Source organism: Bombyx mori, chromosome 1 (assembly GCF_030269925.1).
Source record: "Bombyx mori chromosome 1, ASM3026992v2".
NCBI lineage: Eukaryota > Metazoa > Arthropoda > Insecta > Lepidoptera > Bombycidae > Bombyx > Bombyx mori.
In genome coordinates, this window is record NC_085107.1 from 20,018,155 (window position 1) to 20,035,244 (window position 17,090).

At 34.8% G+C, this 17,090-nt stretch overlaps 1 protein-coding gene across 7 annotated transcripts in view; it reads right to left on the minus strand.

Annotated features, from left to right (window-relative positions):
- Nucleotides 1–17,090, minus strand: part of LOC105841451 (protein furry) — a 169,076-nt gene that overhangs the window by 136,211 nt on the left and 15,775 nt on the right. For 5 of the 7 annotated variants that reach the window (XM_062670942.1, XM_062670935.1, XM_062670946.1 and 2 more), the window contains exons 17-25: nt 16,264–16,351; nt 15,226–15,317; nt 13,985–14,116; nt 10,759–10,926; nt 9,873–10,022; nt 8,970–9,133; nt 8,098–8,255; nt 7,500–7,610; nt 6,545–6,699 (exon numbers count right to left, since the gene is read on the minus strand). In XM_062670942.1, coding sequence (XP_062526926.1) covers nt 6,545–6,699; nt 7,500–7,610; nt 8,098–8,255; nt 8,970–9,133; nt 9,873–10,022; nt 10,759–10,926; nt 13,985–14,116; nt 15,226–15,317; nt 16,264–16,351 — 1,218 coding nt within the window. The remainder of the gene's footprint in view (nt 1–6,544; nt 6,700–7,499; nt 7,611–8,097; nt 8,256–8,969; nt 9,134–9,872; nt 10,023–10,758; nt 10,927–13,984; nt 14,117–15,225; nt 15,318–16,263; nt 16,352–17,090) is intronic. The other 2 variants (XM_062670953.1, XM_012689369.4) reach the window with 1 other exon arrangement.

Genomic DNA, 17,090 nt, shown 5'->3' on the forward strand with positions numbered 1-17,090 from the left:
CTTGAAGTTTAAGCTTAAACTTTGACTAAATTGATATTAATGATAAGTTATAAAATGATAATAATATAAATATTTTATTTATTTATTGTTAACATAGAAGTAGAAACACAATCATAATTTGCATCTGTGCTTGAACTAGGTGATAAAACCTGTATCTCAAGCAGAAGTGCTCCTCGTACAAAGAATATAATAGCTTCTCTTCAGATACACAAAAATACATAATTACTAGACAAAAATTAAACTGAAATTCATGGATTGCTTAAAATTGACAATATGTGAGCTTATAATATTACAATTGACAAAAGTGTTATATTGAAATCAATATATTAATGTACACTCTGTGTGTAATGAGTGTGAGCATGAGTGAGTGTAAGAGAGTGTGTGTAATCAAAATATCAAAAGTTATTTAACAAAATGTCAGTGTCCTTACAGTTAAAATTTAGCAACCAATCAAATATAGAAGTTCTGCATTTCTTGTTATTAAGGGGATATCTATATATTAATACGTGAAGCAAAGACTTTGTATCCCTTTTTACGAAAATTGCGCGGACGGAGGAGTATGAAATTTTCCACACTTATAGAGAATATAGAGATGAAGTGCACAATGCTAATATTTTTTTAAAATAATGCATAAAAGATACATTAAATCAATAAAGAAAACATTACACACACTACATACCATGTATTTGACGCACAGACGCATGCAGTATTTATTGTCAAACTTTTGTTCTTGACGTCTGTTGTCAAATTGAGAATAGATTAAATATTGTTTGTCTTTGTTAATATTTTTTCGGGACCTCTAGTATATATTAAGGTGTTTATTAATTTTATCATAAAGAGTGGGTTCTAAGTAGTAACTTATGGATAAATTGGGTTTTAAAGGGGATGGTTCTACAGACATAATTACGTCGCCTCTGTACCAAATTATAAATAGAACTCGTCTGTACAGAGCTAGGAGTAGGATACGATTGCTCTAGAACCGAGCGTTGTACAAGCACACGCTTAAAGTATTTAAACGGAGAGGGAATTAATGCGGCAGGACTAATCTTATTTGCTAAACGTTAACAAATACAATAGTTGCGAGTGTACTAAACTTGTTATGTACCACGTAACTCATTGTATATATTTGTCACAACAGTCTCTATGTCACACTAGGACCAAAGATCGTACTTTAAATCTTAAATTCCGTAACCCTTCATGTCGACTAATTTAAGTTTAAGGGTCGACTCTTTTCGTCCAGAGGATTACGTATCATCAATATGTGCTCACGGGCAACGATCACGATGAAACAAATACGTGGAATAGGTATTACCAAGAGGAGTTACATCTCCTTGAAGCATACGGACATATTGGCGTCTTAACTTTTTCATCAATTAAAAAATAACTACATATTATATTATAGAATACTAGGTGACCCGGCAGACTTCGTTCGAAGAATCGATAAATAAAATACCTAAACTTTGTATAAAATAAACATAAAACAAACGAAAGGAATTCGTCCGACGGGAGATTTTTATTCAATTCCGAGCATTTTCATATTTATCTACCTTTTAAACGTTCTCTGGACTTCCACAAATAATTCAAGACCAAAATTAGTCAAATCGGTCCAACCGTTCTCGAGTTTTAGCGAGATAATATTTAAACGTTTCTCGGAAGGTCTCCTCTTTTGGAATTACATAGTTACTATAGTTTAATTTGTTACAAAATAAAAACAATGTGTCACTTTATGTTAAAAATATATCTACTTTTAGGTGTACTGATCGGCACAGAAGTAACGGAGTAACACCCCTAAAGTAATAATTTTTTTCTAAAACAAAACTGTTACAGTTCATAATGAAGCCGTATTCCGTTTACTTGTCCGTGTGAGGGAGACATTTTGTTCAAAATAATATTAAAGTATTAGGTATATAAACTTCGTTTTCCTTTACGAAATGATACATCACACTTTGTGCGCGTCACTTAGCTGATTGGTCCCGCCTTCGATATACATTTTGCACGAAAACTATTCACGGATCCATTCATAGCTTCTGACAATCCCGATAACTCTGTAAGCATGAGTTTTAGCGTATTTAGATTAAGTCGATTATTTAATTACTTTCAATCGGAGCTAAACAAAGTGCTGTTTCGGTAGTTGCAACCTTTAGCGACGGTGCCCTCTTACCACCATGAGGTCGTATGATATTCTAGCGAGTTTTGTTATTATTTATGTATTCAATGACCATATGATATAATTACCCAGATGGGTTGGTGATATGATCGCCTGAAATTCAGAGAAGTACGGAGACCCGTTCGTTATTCGTTTAACGATGATCAAGTCATCTTCTTTAAATGTAACCATCACGTTCGTCCCCAATAAGTTACTAGAGATAGTTTTATTTTTTATTGTTTATTCTAGTTAGGTATACATGGATTGGACTAGTGTCTTTGGTTCGAAGCGGTTATGTTTAGCAGTACAAACGCCTCCGCCTTGTATCGTGAGATTGAAGATATTACACTGAATATACTCAAATCGTTATGCAGCAAAACTTTATTGATTTACGACAAAAATAGAAAATTGTAACCAATCCATGGGTCACAGCAGCAATGATAACGTAAACTAACTGGTATTAAGGGTTTAATATTTTATGATGCAATGCTACTGCGGAGGTATTGTACTGCTGCGTTATAACTTATTGAAATGAATTGAGGTGAGTTTTGAACTCATATTTTATTAATCTTTTTTGTATTTGCTCCGACATACTTGCATTTAAATGTAAACAAATATATGTACAAAACAAATATAAACACAAGGCAATGACGTTTGACGATAGAGAGTTTTTTTTTTTTTTTGTAGACTTGTGACCGAACTCACGGCCTATTTAGTGTTAAGCGCTTATTGGAGCCTAAAGACATCACAAAATGAATATCACGACCCATCTTGACACATGAGGTCGAAATTTCAATTGGGTAGTACCTACGCGGTTTGTCCGTCTCTTTAAAACAAGACAACAAGAATGGATAACTGCTTTACGGTAAAAATAGGCAAAGTGGTAGTAACTAACGGTGCGGGCTCACATTATTTATTCCCTATCCCTAGTCAAACATTGAAACTGATTGAGGAAGAAACGTTATCATCAACAGCCCACAGTCGTCCACTGCTGGACATAGGCCTCTACCAATCCACACCACTGAAAGAAGAAACGTATCTAAAACGAAAACTTGCGAAATATTTTCTTGACCTTTTAAAAACTAGTCACAATAATTTTTATTGAATTTTGATTATTATTCAAATCGAATTATAATTCGATCATTGAATTCGAAGCTAGGTCTCGCAAGGACACTAAAATCCACGTTCGCTAATTAAACATAGCATAGGTCGCAAGGGTGCACAACAAAGAGTTCCCGACGCCCTAGGGCTCTGCACCGGTGCCGAAATCCCTGCAAATCAAAAAACGAGACTTCCCATTATCACTGTTCACAAAGAGCGTTGCATGCCGGATTAGCGCAATGAAATTACCGACCATTTTCGAGGGACGTTACAATGAAATTTTGTGAACGAGGTTTGGGGTCGCAGAACCGAGGGGCTGGACTGTGTTATGTATGGAGATATTCTGTAACTACTAATGACTCACAATCAGACGCGTGATCGGTGTCAGTTTGTGGCCTGATTAAATTAGCGTGTCGCCGACATGCACAGTATTGTATTTAACGATAAATTGAAGACATTAGTCTTGATGATATTAAGTATCATTTTTAAGATTTTTTAGTTTTTACGTTAAATGAAGGTGTTGTGTGCCTATAAATCATATTAGACTTTAAAGCTCCGGGTCTAAAGGCTATTTTTAGAAATTGGATGTGATGAAGGAGTTTTTTACAAATTTTCTTTGTACAAGTAACAAAAGTTAGTTGACCGTTTTTTCAATGTTAACAAATTGTATCATATCCCTCCTATTATGTATCTTAAACTATCTGTTTGCAACAAACTATGGACAAAAGTTTTGAAAGGGTACTTATATCGCAAATTTACCATTTTTTTTGTAATACTTGTTGCTGAGTATTTGTGAACTATGATAAAATTAAAACGATTTAATTAAAGGTTTTGTGTTTGAGATTAAATATATGGATTGGGATTGAGGGTTTTTTTAGCTAAAAATTTCCCGCTGGCTTGGGTACAATGACTATTGGACGAGGGGGGCGACCACAGAAGCATCTACCGCCGTCTAATCTTTAGCGACTAGCAGCAAATCTTAGCTTCCGCATGTACTCGTAACGAATTGTATAAATATCATTACACCACATAACACACGAACTTGAACACGATAGGTAAATTCAGTGGACACCGTGCAAAGATATTAGCGTGTTACGATTCACGAGCAACTAATAGAAATTCGAGTAAGCCCATTTGATAAATGTAATTCTGGCTTCGCTCCCGGCTCAAATAATTGATGTTAATTAAGATTAAACATCGAAAAGCAATATCGGATAATCCGACGGCTATGAAGCCTCCAAAATGTAGTCATATTAATTGCGTTTCAGTGTTTGGAATTAGACAACGAAACATTTCTCACGTGAGTTAAGAGTGATTAGTATCGGACCGATCTTGAGCACTGGACCGGACGCGGCCTGTTATCAGTCTGCCACTCGAAAGCACTCGACACCAGAGACTCTCACTCGGAACAGTCCACGCGTTGGGGTTATCGCGGGAAGCGTTTAGACTTCAATGACGTAATTTTTCAATCATGTGACAATTTTGAGTGCTATTTATTTAATAAGGCCTTTGCCACTATCTATACTATGATAAGAAATTAATTTTGATTCTAACAATCGGCACCCCGGTGTGTTCCAATTGATGCGCAGCGGAGGGGAGCTAATGAACTTTATTTATTCTATTCTTACTATTAATTATACAAAACAAGAAATACCGACGTACAAATGATTCGTCAAAAATATCTAAATGGTGGATATTTTTACTGAGACTTGAGTGAACTTTTTAGAGGAACTCGAGAAACTACGACCAGCGATTTTGTTTCATTTTCCCACACTTGTGCACTTTCATAAATGCTGATGGTTAATAAGTCACTGTTACTATGCGTTTTATCCTGCGGAAACACTAATTTAACTATTACAACAATTCACACAACATCTCTCCTGGGGTCCTCGCCAAGAAGTCAAGTTAGATGCCAACACACAACCATACATAAGGACCATAAAGGCAATTTTTAAAAGGAAATTTTTCAAAGACTAACTCTGACCAATTTGGATAACCAGGGCACAATGTGACCGCTAACATGAGCATCAAATTTATGTTTGCACGCTCCAGGGTTTCTGAATGAGAATATTCTACGCATGTACTTTTTAGCTATTATTCAACTTTTCAAAATACATTGGCTACTTACAAATATCTTACTTACATAAAAAAGACATCAGACTAAAAAAGAATTCATTCCAGTTAATTCTCTGTTTATAATGACAATTAAACTCAAACGCAATTTTAGCTCGACCTTCAAAGACATTCGCGAACCATTTTCAAAAAACAAATTGCCGATCTGACATCAGGACTTGAATACCTATATGAATGAAAAATCTATGAAAGAAAGATACGAAAAAAAAGAGCACAGGTTTCCGTCACATTATGTAAATTGAATCAATTGGCAACAAACTCCAAGGAAATTACAATTCAGCTGAACAAGTTACTAAGTTATTGCCTCTGCTCAACTTCCGCAGTTTTCAAGCAAAGACGGAGTGAAGTTGTGATGCGTGGTGCCATCTAGTATGTCCAAATGTCGATATAAAGTCTACACTCACAAATTTTTATGAAATTCGATAGATGGAGCTTTCATAAAAAATAAAATAATATGAAGGTCAGCAGTTGTATTTTTTATCCTATTAATAAATAGTTTTTTATTAATTTAAACGTAAAATAAATCAATTAATATTAGTAACATTATAAAATTGAATCTCAGTTGCTTAAACAAGATCAACCGCTAGATGGCGACTCCGTCTACAAATAAAAAAATAAGCATAAAACCGAAAAGTTAATCTTACCGCAATGATCAAAATATGAATAGCTGGAAATCACGACAAAAATAAACACAAATTATGTAAGTTCTATAACGGAAGTGGATATGACGATTTCGTTTTATATTGAGTAATATATTTTCCTACGTACTTATTTTACCACACACAAAAAAATAAACCAGTCACAGAACTCAGAATCAACATTATCATATTTATAGTCTAACTAACTTTTAAATATATGTTAAGAGCTTTCGAAAGAACCATTATAAACGTATATCGAAATACGGAACACTATTGGTTGAAATACGTTAAACTTAGATATGGTCTTTATCATTATAAATTGTATTATTTAACGTATTTTTATATCTTATGTTGTTATACATTTCATTTTGTTTATTTGTTTTGTATTACAGTAATATAGGAATTATCTTGTAGTATAGTAATTTCGAAAAAAAATCGAGATATATAAATCAATACATAGTTCAATGCTGCTACAGAGAGCTAAATGCAATTGATACTGATGTGGTGAATAAAAGTTATGTCTAACCTGGTGCTGAAAATCGTGGCGAGTGCCATGAAACAACCATCGGCGACCCTCGAAGTGCCGGTGAAGCATTTATCGACGGTCCAGTCCAGCAGGGGCCCGATGTCGGGATTGCAATCGAGAAGGAGTACAATCGTTTCCCGGGCTAATTCGTAAACCTGAAACATATGAGTCAATTAGAAACTGAACAACTTTAGATGGCACTGTTTATGAAATTTTGATTGAATCGTCGATCTCAAATGTTATTCTGTTTACTGGAGTCGCATCGCTCAACACGAATGCACCGGACGTCTTATCTTTTAGGCCGCGACGACGACAAACATTCAGATTAATCATCATCCTCCCCACACTCCGATCGCTTAACTTTACGATTCGTGATGTTCAATCTTTTCTTAAGCGACCTTTTTATTTTTTTGGTCTATATCTATTTTACTCTAATTGACTCTTTAAATAAATTTAATTCTGAATTAAGTCTAAAATTATCAAACTTCTACTATAGTATAATTATTGTAATAAGCGCGTCGAGCAGTATTGGTTGATATAACCATTCCTTATGAAGTGAACCTCATGAAGGCAGAAAAGTACAAATTAATAAAATATTTAAACCTGGCCCACGAGACTAACGCCATGCGGCATGTTGATTCAACCATTATTGTTCCAATAATTGTGTCGGTACACGGTTTGATAGCGAAGTTTCGATCAACACCATAAGAAACTTTCAGCTGGGTTAGGGGCCTGATACAGAAGGCAGTTATCATCCTCGATACTGCGCTTATTGTGAAGAGATTTCTCACTCTGGAGTCCAAACCACTGGTGGCTTGTGTCATAGACACCGCCATCGACTACAATTTCTTTATATTATAGTGTTCTTTAAAAATTGTATATAAAATGTATTTAAAAAAAAATATGTATCGTTAATAAGATTTTAAATAAACACAGACTAAAATGATAATGATACCTTGTCGCTGGTAGAGGACAGCATCTCACTGAGCCACGGGTACAGGGTTCCGTCCTCTGCGAGTGCGGCGGGGGCGAAACAAGGCCCGCAGCAAACTAATGCACTCATTGCCTGTTCAACAAATACGTTTTATCAAAACTTGTTTTTGCAAGTGATCTGTAGTGAAGATAATGGCCGGTCTGCTCGTGACGTACAATTATGATATGTTTTTTTCCAATCATCGTGTCGTTTATTTAAAAAAAATCAATAAAGCAAATGTAGTATTTAAGCTAAGTCTATATTTTTAAGTACTACCTATGCTGATAGCCTTGTGAGGCTATTTCAGCTTCGCCTTGACGTGTAGGTAGGTGGGCTCACGGGGCTCAAACCGGAAGTGTAACTAATTCTAGCCCTGGCAAGAGCAGTGCTTCGCAAAATCGACTACCGGATCGGAAACGCGAGAATTGTATTGTATTTTCATTGTAACAGATCATATGTGTGAAAACCCCGGCGCTACGCCAGGGTTGTGTTCAAAGATAAACGTATTAATAAAATTTATAAACAATAATAATAAATGTGGATTATAACAATATAGCATTATATTTCCCACAGAACTTACTCGAAGCGCAGATAAATTCAATCTCTCATCGACTTCTTGTGCTGTGATTTGTGGTACCAAAGAGCCAAGGTGTTTAGCCAGCGGGCCGCACCAGCCGCTGAACAACGAAAACAGACTTTTGCAGAGTTCCTTCTTCATCAACGACGCATACATTTCCACTGGATAAAAAAAAAACATAATTAAACTTTCATTTTATTATTTAGATTTTTGCAGTGTGAGATTTATACAAAAGGTTTGTTTGTTATTTGAAAACAAAGGCTATAAGTTGTCGAATGCACCGGGCAGAGGTTGCTATAATATAATTATTATGAGAAAACCAGGTTGAGTCCAAACACGGTAGATTTCAAGACATTTTTGTATTACATACGAGTTCCGGGCAACATATTATTAGGTCCGTGACCGGTCTGTCTTGGCTTCCTCTTCTTCTATACAGATAATCTCTGACACGTCTCAATTGATTCAGACTTCATTTTCATTGGTAGATAGAGAAAATCTCAAGGAAATTGAGTACATTATTACTTTTATTTTTAAATATTATGGATGAACTACTTATTCAGATAGTCTGAATTTTCAGTATATATTGGTTATGTAGTAATTCAAGTCGCGAGAATATTTTTCTCCGGTGACAGTCATATAGACTGCGGTAGTAAATACCATCACCTATCTTTGAAGTGAAGCAGTGATGCGTTTCTGTTTGAAGGGCGGGGCTGCTTTTGTAATTATACTGAGACCTTACATCTCATGTCTTAATGTAGGTAGCGGCATTTACGTTGTACATGTCAATGGGCTCCGGTTAACCACTTAACACTTAACAACCTTATCCACCCATATAAATAGTAAATAAAAGTAAGTTACAATAGATTCGTACTCACAAGGGAAACTCTTTATGAGTTCGGTGACAAAATCAGCGAAGGTGATCCGTTGTTCCCTGGCGGCCGGCGCGTCCTTTTCCGCCTCCGCCTCGAAGCACTGGCGGACGCCGTCCAGATACTCCGCGATGTTTGTGTGGAGACCACCGTTTTCTAATGCTGATGCACTGTCACAGAAAATACTTCATACAACATCCTTTACTATCGTACATATTGATAGCACAAGGCGCTTGTTTTTAAATAAGCTATATGTCCATCCCTGTTGACTGATGGTCCAAAACTGTAGTAACTACGCCGAACACAACTGACAGGTAAGTTAATCAATCGGTCACTCATAAGATAGAGACCAAAATATGACGCTTAATTAATTAAAGGATGTTAGTGAGTTCTGAAGTTTCTCTTGGGAAATTCTGGATACTGGAGTGTATTATTACCTATGTATATAATTATTGAATGCGTAATGAGACACTCGTGCTCTTAATACATGTTTTAAACTGACACTAGAGAGAGATTAGCACTATAGCTTGCTTAATGTAGTTCAAATTGAAATCACAATGAATTATCGGTCGCCAGAAAGAAGCAATTGCAACCAAAAACAAAAATATTAATATTTTTAACTAAAAAAAAATTGTAAACTGTAATTGTAAAAATTGTAATAATTTAATTATATATATAGTCTTCAGTAACGTTTTACATCATTCTACTAATTCATCAAAGCGAGACCGTTCACAGAGCAGTCCTGTAGCGGCATACTGAATCGAGACAGTGATAATATAAAGAATTTTAACATAATATTACAACTTTATGATACAGATTGTATTAAGTATGTGGGAATATTTGATTTACAGTGTTGATAAGCAGTTTTTTTAATTGGAAGAACTTCCAAAACCGGTGATCTGATCGTACCTGTTAGCGAATGTCTTCTTCTGAGCTATCAACAATAGCATCTTGTTTAGATTAAGACGCAACGCGTCGCGTCGACGACGACGTCTCATATTCTCTTGCTTGCGATCCACCGCTTCTCGTAGTAGTGGCAATAATTCTTCCATTAGATCTCTGCGAACAGAAAGAATCATTTATTTCTAGGGAATTAACTTTGATCATTGGTATGTGATTATGAAATAATCTTATTACACTGTAAATGTTTTTATGCTACGTTATTTTATTGTCATAAATTTCATCATTTATGTGAATGTATCTGTAACATTACATGTCGCTTCTAAAATATATATTGGGTATAAGCAAATGGACGTTAATTTGAATCTTGCCAAGTATAATGTATGACAATGTATAATGCGTTTCAAATAAGAATGCGCATGGATCCGCGCCATACTGTGACGTCATAGCTGTCAAATCGAAAAAATAGGTAAGTCAGTAAAGAAAGGTAGGAATTTTCAAATATTAATTTATAGTCCAAATCTTCGAGTTTGCCGATTCCACCATCGTCACCCATCTATAGATTATAGGGCCCCACAGTGTTTTGTGATTTTTAAATAGGTGGTTTTTCATCAAATTTTATCAAGAAAATTATATAGGTGTGTATGGTTCATTAAAACAGACATATTAATAGTCTTCATAATTAGGCAAAAAATTCACTAAAAATTAGAAGATGAATTTTTTTTGTTGCTGTCCTTACTTTTTTATCTAACTTTGACAGATCAAGGTTTTATTTGACACGCACTATATACAAACGGTTGACACTACTTTCTTAGTTTTTGTCTACATTAAAATAGGGAAATCAATGATTAGCCTAGTGGTTACAGTAGCGTGGCAACTGAAGTTGAATTCTTACTTGAATGCATCAGGGTTGATGTTCCCGCAGGCCGAAATCGCTGCGTCCCTGACTTCCGGTACTTCGCACCGGGCGAGCGGCACGGCCAGTTTATGCAGGGAGCCCGGCGACGCCTGAGCCCCGCGACCGTCCCCGCCGCTGCGCTCGCTCAGCGAGTCCGGCGACGAGCTGTGCCGATTAACTTGCGATTTACATTAGGCCACTTTAATGCTTTACGAGAAATTGTAGCGATCTCTTTATCTGCAATCACTATTTGAAATCTCTTACGAAAACTACCGACTGCACTTAGCAAACGTATATTGTTTTACTGACTGACATTTCCGAGTAGACACAAGAAATTATACGAAAAAACATTCGTAAGAGATTTCCGTTCGTAACTGAAAATTAACATTCAAGCTTTCACAAAACGATAATTGAATAGACTCCCGATTTTATGCAAAATATTCATTATCGAACGAACATCTTTAGACTACTTAAATCAAACCAAGCAAATGCAACTAAAATAAATATTTTTACTTTATGATATTAACGTAATCTAATATGCAACAAAATATGGCCTGGAATAGCTTCAAAAATGAAAGCGATACGACAATATCAGCACATAAAACATGTTCCGTTACTACGACACGATGCGTTTTTGTAAGACAAGCGGAACTGATAGATAAATAATACGAGTACGTACATTTAAATGAAAAAGCTCAGCACAGATGCAACACATCCTAATGATACACTACGGTTCTGAGTGTCACGAGTCAGTACCGACAAATATTACTCTATATGGTGTTTTGAAATCTTTAAATGAAGGATGTAAGCTGTAAAGTAGCCTCATGGATAGTAGACCTTGGTGGGTGATAGACCAAGCCTCACATACCAAAGGGTTTTAAAAAAACATATTTACAGCTGGTCTGTGTCGTATTTGTTGTAACTAAGTTAAATTAAATCACAAAGGTACAATGGACTCTTTTAGCACTATTATTCCCAGAAAGCTAGAGATAGACTGTTATTTTAAAAATTACAATATGCACTTTCTTACAGTCTAAAATTATTGACTATGGTGACCTTAGTTCAATTATTGAGTCATACATGGATTCGTTTTGTTGCTCTCCTCGGGTCTAGATGAAAACGATGAATAAAATTGATACATAATATGTACCTACATACATAGAGGTAAAAAGCGTATATGAAAAAAAAGGATAACTATACTGAAACTTTCGAACTTATATATCAAGGTAGGTGGCGTGCACACGATACCGTCTACGAATCAGTGACTGTATTAATAGAAACACTTTAGTCTGTTGGACAAGAATAACTTAATTTTGTTAAAAACGCTAACAGATATTAAATATGTAGGTACATAATATGTTAGTGCTTTTTGTTTTTTTTTCTATAGTTTATTATCATTCAAAATAAATGTTCGTGCTCTTGACTGTGAGTAAGAGTCTGTTGACCAACACACGATCAAAGGGAACACAGAAGTTGAAAATATGTAGTGTGACCATGGCTTAGAAGTGAGGTATTCTTACACCAAACATCCCAACCGAAGCTTAGCCGAAATATTATAAAGTTTACCGAACAATTTGAATATGTTCGTTAATATTTGTCGATAATGATATCGTTTACCAGATTACAACTTTACGTGATACTTAAAATGAAATTGATGGACACAGGATGATACAAATCGAACGTAATTGTTTTAAACAAGTTTCTTGTTTTGCTTTAGCCAATTTCTGTACAAATATTTGATTAATAATTGGTAACATTACCTTATGCTGGTAAACTATTGATTACTGAGTTTTAAAATTATTCCATAGTTTAGAACTAAAACTAGTAATTATTGTTTCGCAACATTTATAATAAAAGTATAGTATATTCTTGTATGTATATTCTGTATATCATAAAATTGTATAGTTATTCAAATTGTGCCAGTTTCTATTGCATTCAGTAGCGTGCTGTACAATGTTTTTTTTCATTAATTTCAGCTATTCTCAACCCTGTTCGTACGATTAAATTATATTTTATAATTTTAAAGTGAATAACAACATCTTACTGACATATAATATTCAGCAAAGGTAAAGTTAAGTTACCCCATGCTAAGTCATTTAAATTATGACCACGAAAACGACTTGTATTACGAGTTCTAAGCCAGTGAATTAAAGGTTGAGAATCAACTGTTTTGGTTTTCTCAAACTATGTACATTTCATCTAATGGTGACGTCACTATCGACACAGACACAAGATAGGTTCAAACTCAAACAAGTGGTGCATATTACCCCCACAGTGTATCTGGACACGCTGGCAAGAAGAGTGCACTGTCCGAGCAAAATAAAACTCATATACATTGTTATTATTCGAAGAATCATCGAGCTTCACCAATGTCGATTAATTATATTGCGAAAAAATTTAGAACATTATCGACGTTAGTAAAACTAGAAAAAAGTGAATTTAAGAAACAATTCATATAATTTGCAGCGGTGAGGATTAAATTCAATCGTAAAAAAACAATCAGTAAAAAATAATAAAGAATTACTTAGTAAATAATAAAACAAAAACATTTTTTTTATATAAAAAAACAAAAAAAAATTGGGACATTGCAAACTATGGAAGACATTAATTAGAAAATAGTACGATTCAATCTCTGTACAGTGTTTAAGAATCAAAATAACTTGCACATTGATGGATACTAAAACATGCTAACTATAGCAAGTATACTATGTGTGTTGGTAATCAAACTAAATGAAATCTAGTGATTTAAACAAAGTAATAATTAAAAAAATTATCGCAATATTATGTTAAATACAGTATGAATGTGTGTGTGTGGTCGTGGATATGAATGCGTGACTGTTGTTATGATATTTTACATAGTCCCCATCGTTATTGATTATCATGACTTAATGTATACGAGTAGAAACGTTGAATTAACATTTCAATTATTGAGGTTGTTTCTTTAAACGCTAGCTGTGCACATAAACATGATCTGATGGTTGATAAATGCACACAGAGAATTGTATGTTTTTTTTTTATTGAAAGGACACTGTAATTATTATCCACGATTTACATGAATTTGTATCGATTCCATAAATGATCAGTAATGGTAGTTAGTACTTCCATATGTAACCAGTTTTTACACAAACATGACTATTACGAAACGATGATGTATAAAGGTGGAATCGATACAAAGATAGGATGATATCGATGTTGCGACGTGCACATAGCGACAATCGTCCACCTCGTTCGTTTGTGTTGTCTGTGCGCACGCGCATAGCTCAATGGCAGCGTGAAGAACCCTCCGGAGGCGTTGAGGCTCTCACTGGACGAGCTCAGCGTGGGCAGCCCGCCCCAACCTTCAGCTTCCGCGCAACTGGACAAACGTTGCACGCCCAAATATTTTATCCCCTACCATTCCATATCGATTCCCAATTACATTTCATTCCTCTCAATGTTATCTCTATGTATACCACAACTATATAATCTTTCTTACAGCTGATTATTTAGCAAACAAGGCAGACATTAGCTGCTGTGTCTTTGTAAAATATTCTTTTTTTTTCCAACCTTTTCAATCCCTGTCGTAAAATGTACAATATACATATAGATTATTTGTCTGATTGCTGTCAGTGATTATACATATCATCATATTATGTATACAATACGTATCAATATAAAATATCAAAATAGTGTGCGCAATAATTGTTCGTGTTATTTGATTATAGGGAGGGGACACTGTAAATAAGAAAGTTTAGAAACATGCTCTCTATTGTATAACAATAATATTTGTGGTAATCATCACGTCAAATCCATTTCATATCCAACCCTTTACTTATAAGCGTTTATATGCATCCCATAACAAGGTATTTTTACAGTACAAAAGGAAATAATTTCAATAGCTTAGGGTAAACTCTATCGAGATTGCAACTATAGTATATTTTTAATCTCACTGACCATTCACAACTACACCTAAATTAGAAGTTTCTAATTACGTACGTTAACGATTATAAGCAAAGTGGTTGATGTAGCAAATCAACATACGCTATATTTCTATGTTTTCTCAGCGCATACAATGTAATATAATAATGAAATTTTGATTTAAATAAATAAAAAAAAAACAAATATAAATCATTGCCAATCACAAAAACGAAACGAAAAATTAATTTTGAATTCCAAGCCAATTTCACTATCTACGTATACCACGTATAGTCACGTTCATTATTAATTCGGTATTTGGATTTAGATTGGTCGAGAGCTTAGATACATTCATTTAAGTACAAATAGCAATAAAATAACATTATCTTCTTTATATATGTATATCCCAAACGCTGCCAGAGATATTTGTTTATTTTAACACTGCTATTTAATAATGTGGTTTTTAATAATATGTTGTATTAAAATTGTATTTAAGCTGTCGATTGACACAATAGAAAAAAATATTATTGTATTAACAATATTAAATTTATTAATTGTTTTCTGACATACCTAAGGCTGAGGTCGGGGCTGGCACATCTTATTACCGGACTCGGTATCGCCGGCACCACCAAGTACGCCATTGTCATGTAATATTTCCATACCTGCAGAAGCGATTAATCGATTAGAATAAACTTCACGTTTAGGCATTTTAATGGTAGGCAGCGGCTTGGCTCTGCCCCTGACATTGTTGATGTCCATGGGCGACGGTAACCATTCGCCATCAGATGGGCCTTATGCTCGTCTGCCTACAAGGGAAGTCGTCGTGGCCTAAAGCATAAGACGTCTGGTGCATTCGTATCTAGCGATGCAACGGTGTTCGAATCCCGTAGGCGGGTACCAATTTTTATATTGAAATACGTACTCAACAAATGTCCACGATTGACTTCCACGGTGAAGGAATATCGTGTAATAAAAATCAAACCCGCAAAATTATAATTTGCGTAATCACTGGTGGTAGGACCTCTTGTGAGTTCCGCACGGGTAGGTACCACCACCCTGCCTATTTCTGCCGTGAAGCAGTAATGCGTTTCGGTTTGAAGGGTGGAGCAGTCGTTGTAACTATACTTGAGACCTATGTCTCAAGGTGGGTGGCGCATTTACGTTGTAGATGTCTACGGGCTCCAGTAACCACTTAACACCAGGTGGGCTGTGAGCTCGTCCATCCATTTAAGCAATATTAAAAAAAGGGAAATAAGAAAAATTATATATTAAAAGTTCCTGTATTAATTAGTATTTTTCCATATCAAAGAGTGAAAGGCTATTTGGTTTAAGCGACATTTCGCTTAATACGCGATTTTTATCTGTTTAATTAAAGATACGTTTTATTTGGTGTTAGAATCAACAGTGTTATGTTTTTAATTGAACTTAAATTCAGTTTACTCCAATAAAATAGCTGATGATTTTTTTTGTTAAGAGTTTTTTTCCAAGTTTGAAAATTTAAATGGCTCTCTTGTAATGTTGCAAAATGTCGCTTAAGCCGAATGACCTTTCATCCCTCGACATTAAATAAATGTTTAGTTGTCAAATATTTCGAAACATAAAACTTACTTGCATATAACCGTCTCGTTCTTTCTCAGGTTTTCTGGGTAGAGCAGGTCCTCGTGACAATAAAGATGCACGGTTATCATTGACTGGTCTGAAAAGAAGCAATTACAAGATGTGATACTTAGAATGTACGATCATATCTGTTACTTTATGTTAGGTTAGTTTATCTTATCATTTGAATTTCATCAATGTAAAATAGATAAAAAAAACATTAGAATAAAATTAAATAAAAAATAAATCAATGAAATGTAAAAAAAATCATAAGATCACACTAGCAATTACGCAAAATTACATATAACGATATGGAATACTCCACAATAAAATATTTGATTGCATTTTCTGTTAGGTATATGTATAATAAGAAAATAACGTTTAAAGTCTTTAAACTCTTTTAAAATTAATATAACTTATTGAAGTGAAACTTCCTTATCGGCGTTGGAAAAAAATTTACCGTCACGTTTTTCGGTTACGCGTCACTTTTTTCCGTTACGCGCCATCTTTTAATTAACGGCTGTATGTTCTGAAGTATGGATGCGCATTTGAGAAACCGACCTCATGTCTCAAGGTGGGTCACGGAATACATTTTGTAATTGCAATAATCCCAGGTAACCCACTTAATATCACGTGGACCGTGCTATTATTGTTATTACGTAAAATAATAGGAAGAAAAGTACCAGGGTATTATGATATCAAAGAGATGTATTATTATAACTTTACTCTGACGTACAGCCTTCTTTATTAATTAACGGCTGTATGTTCTGAAGTATGGATTCCGATTTGAGAAATTGACCTCATGTCTCCAGGTGGATTACGGAATTCATTTTGTAATT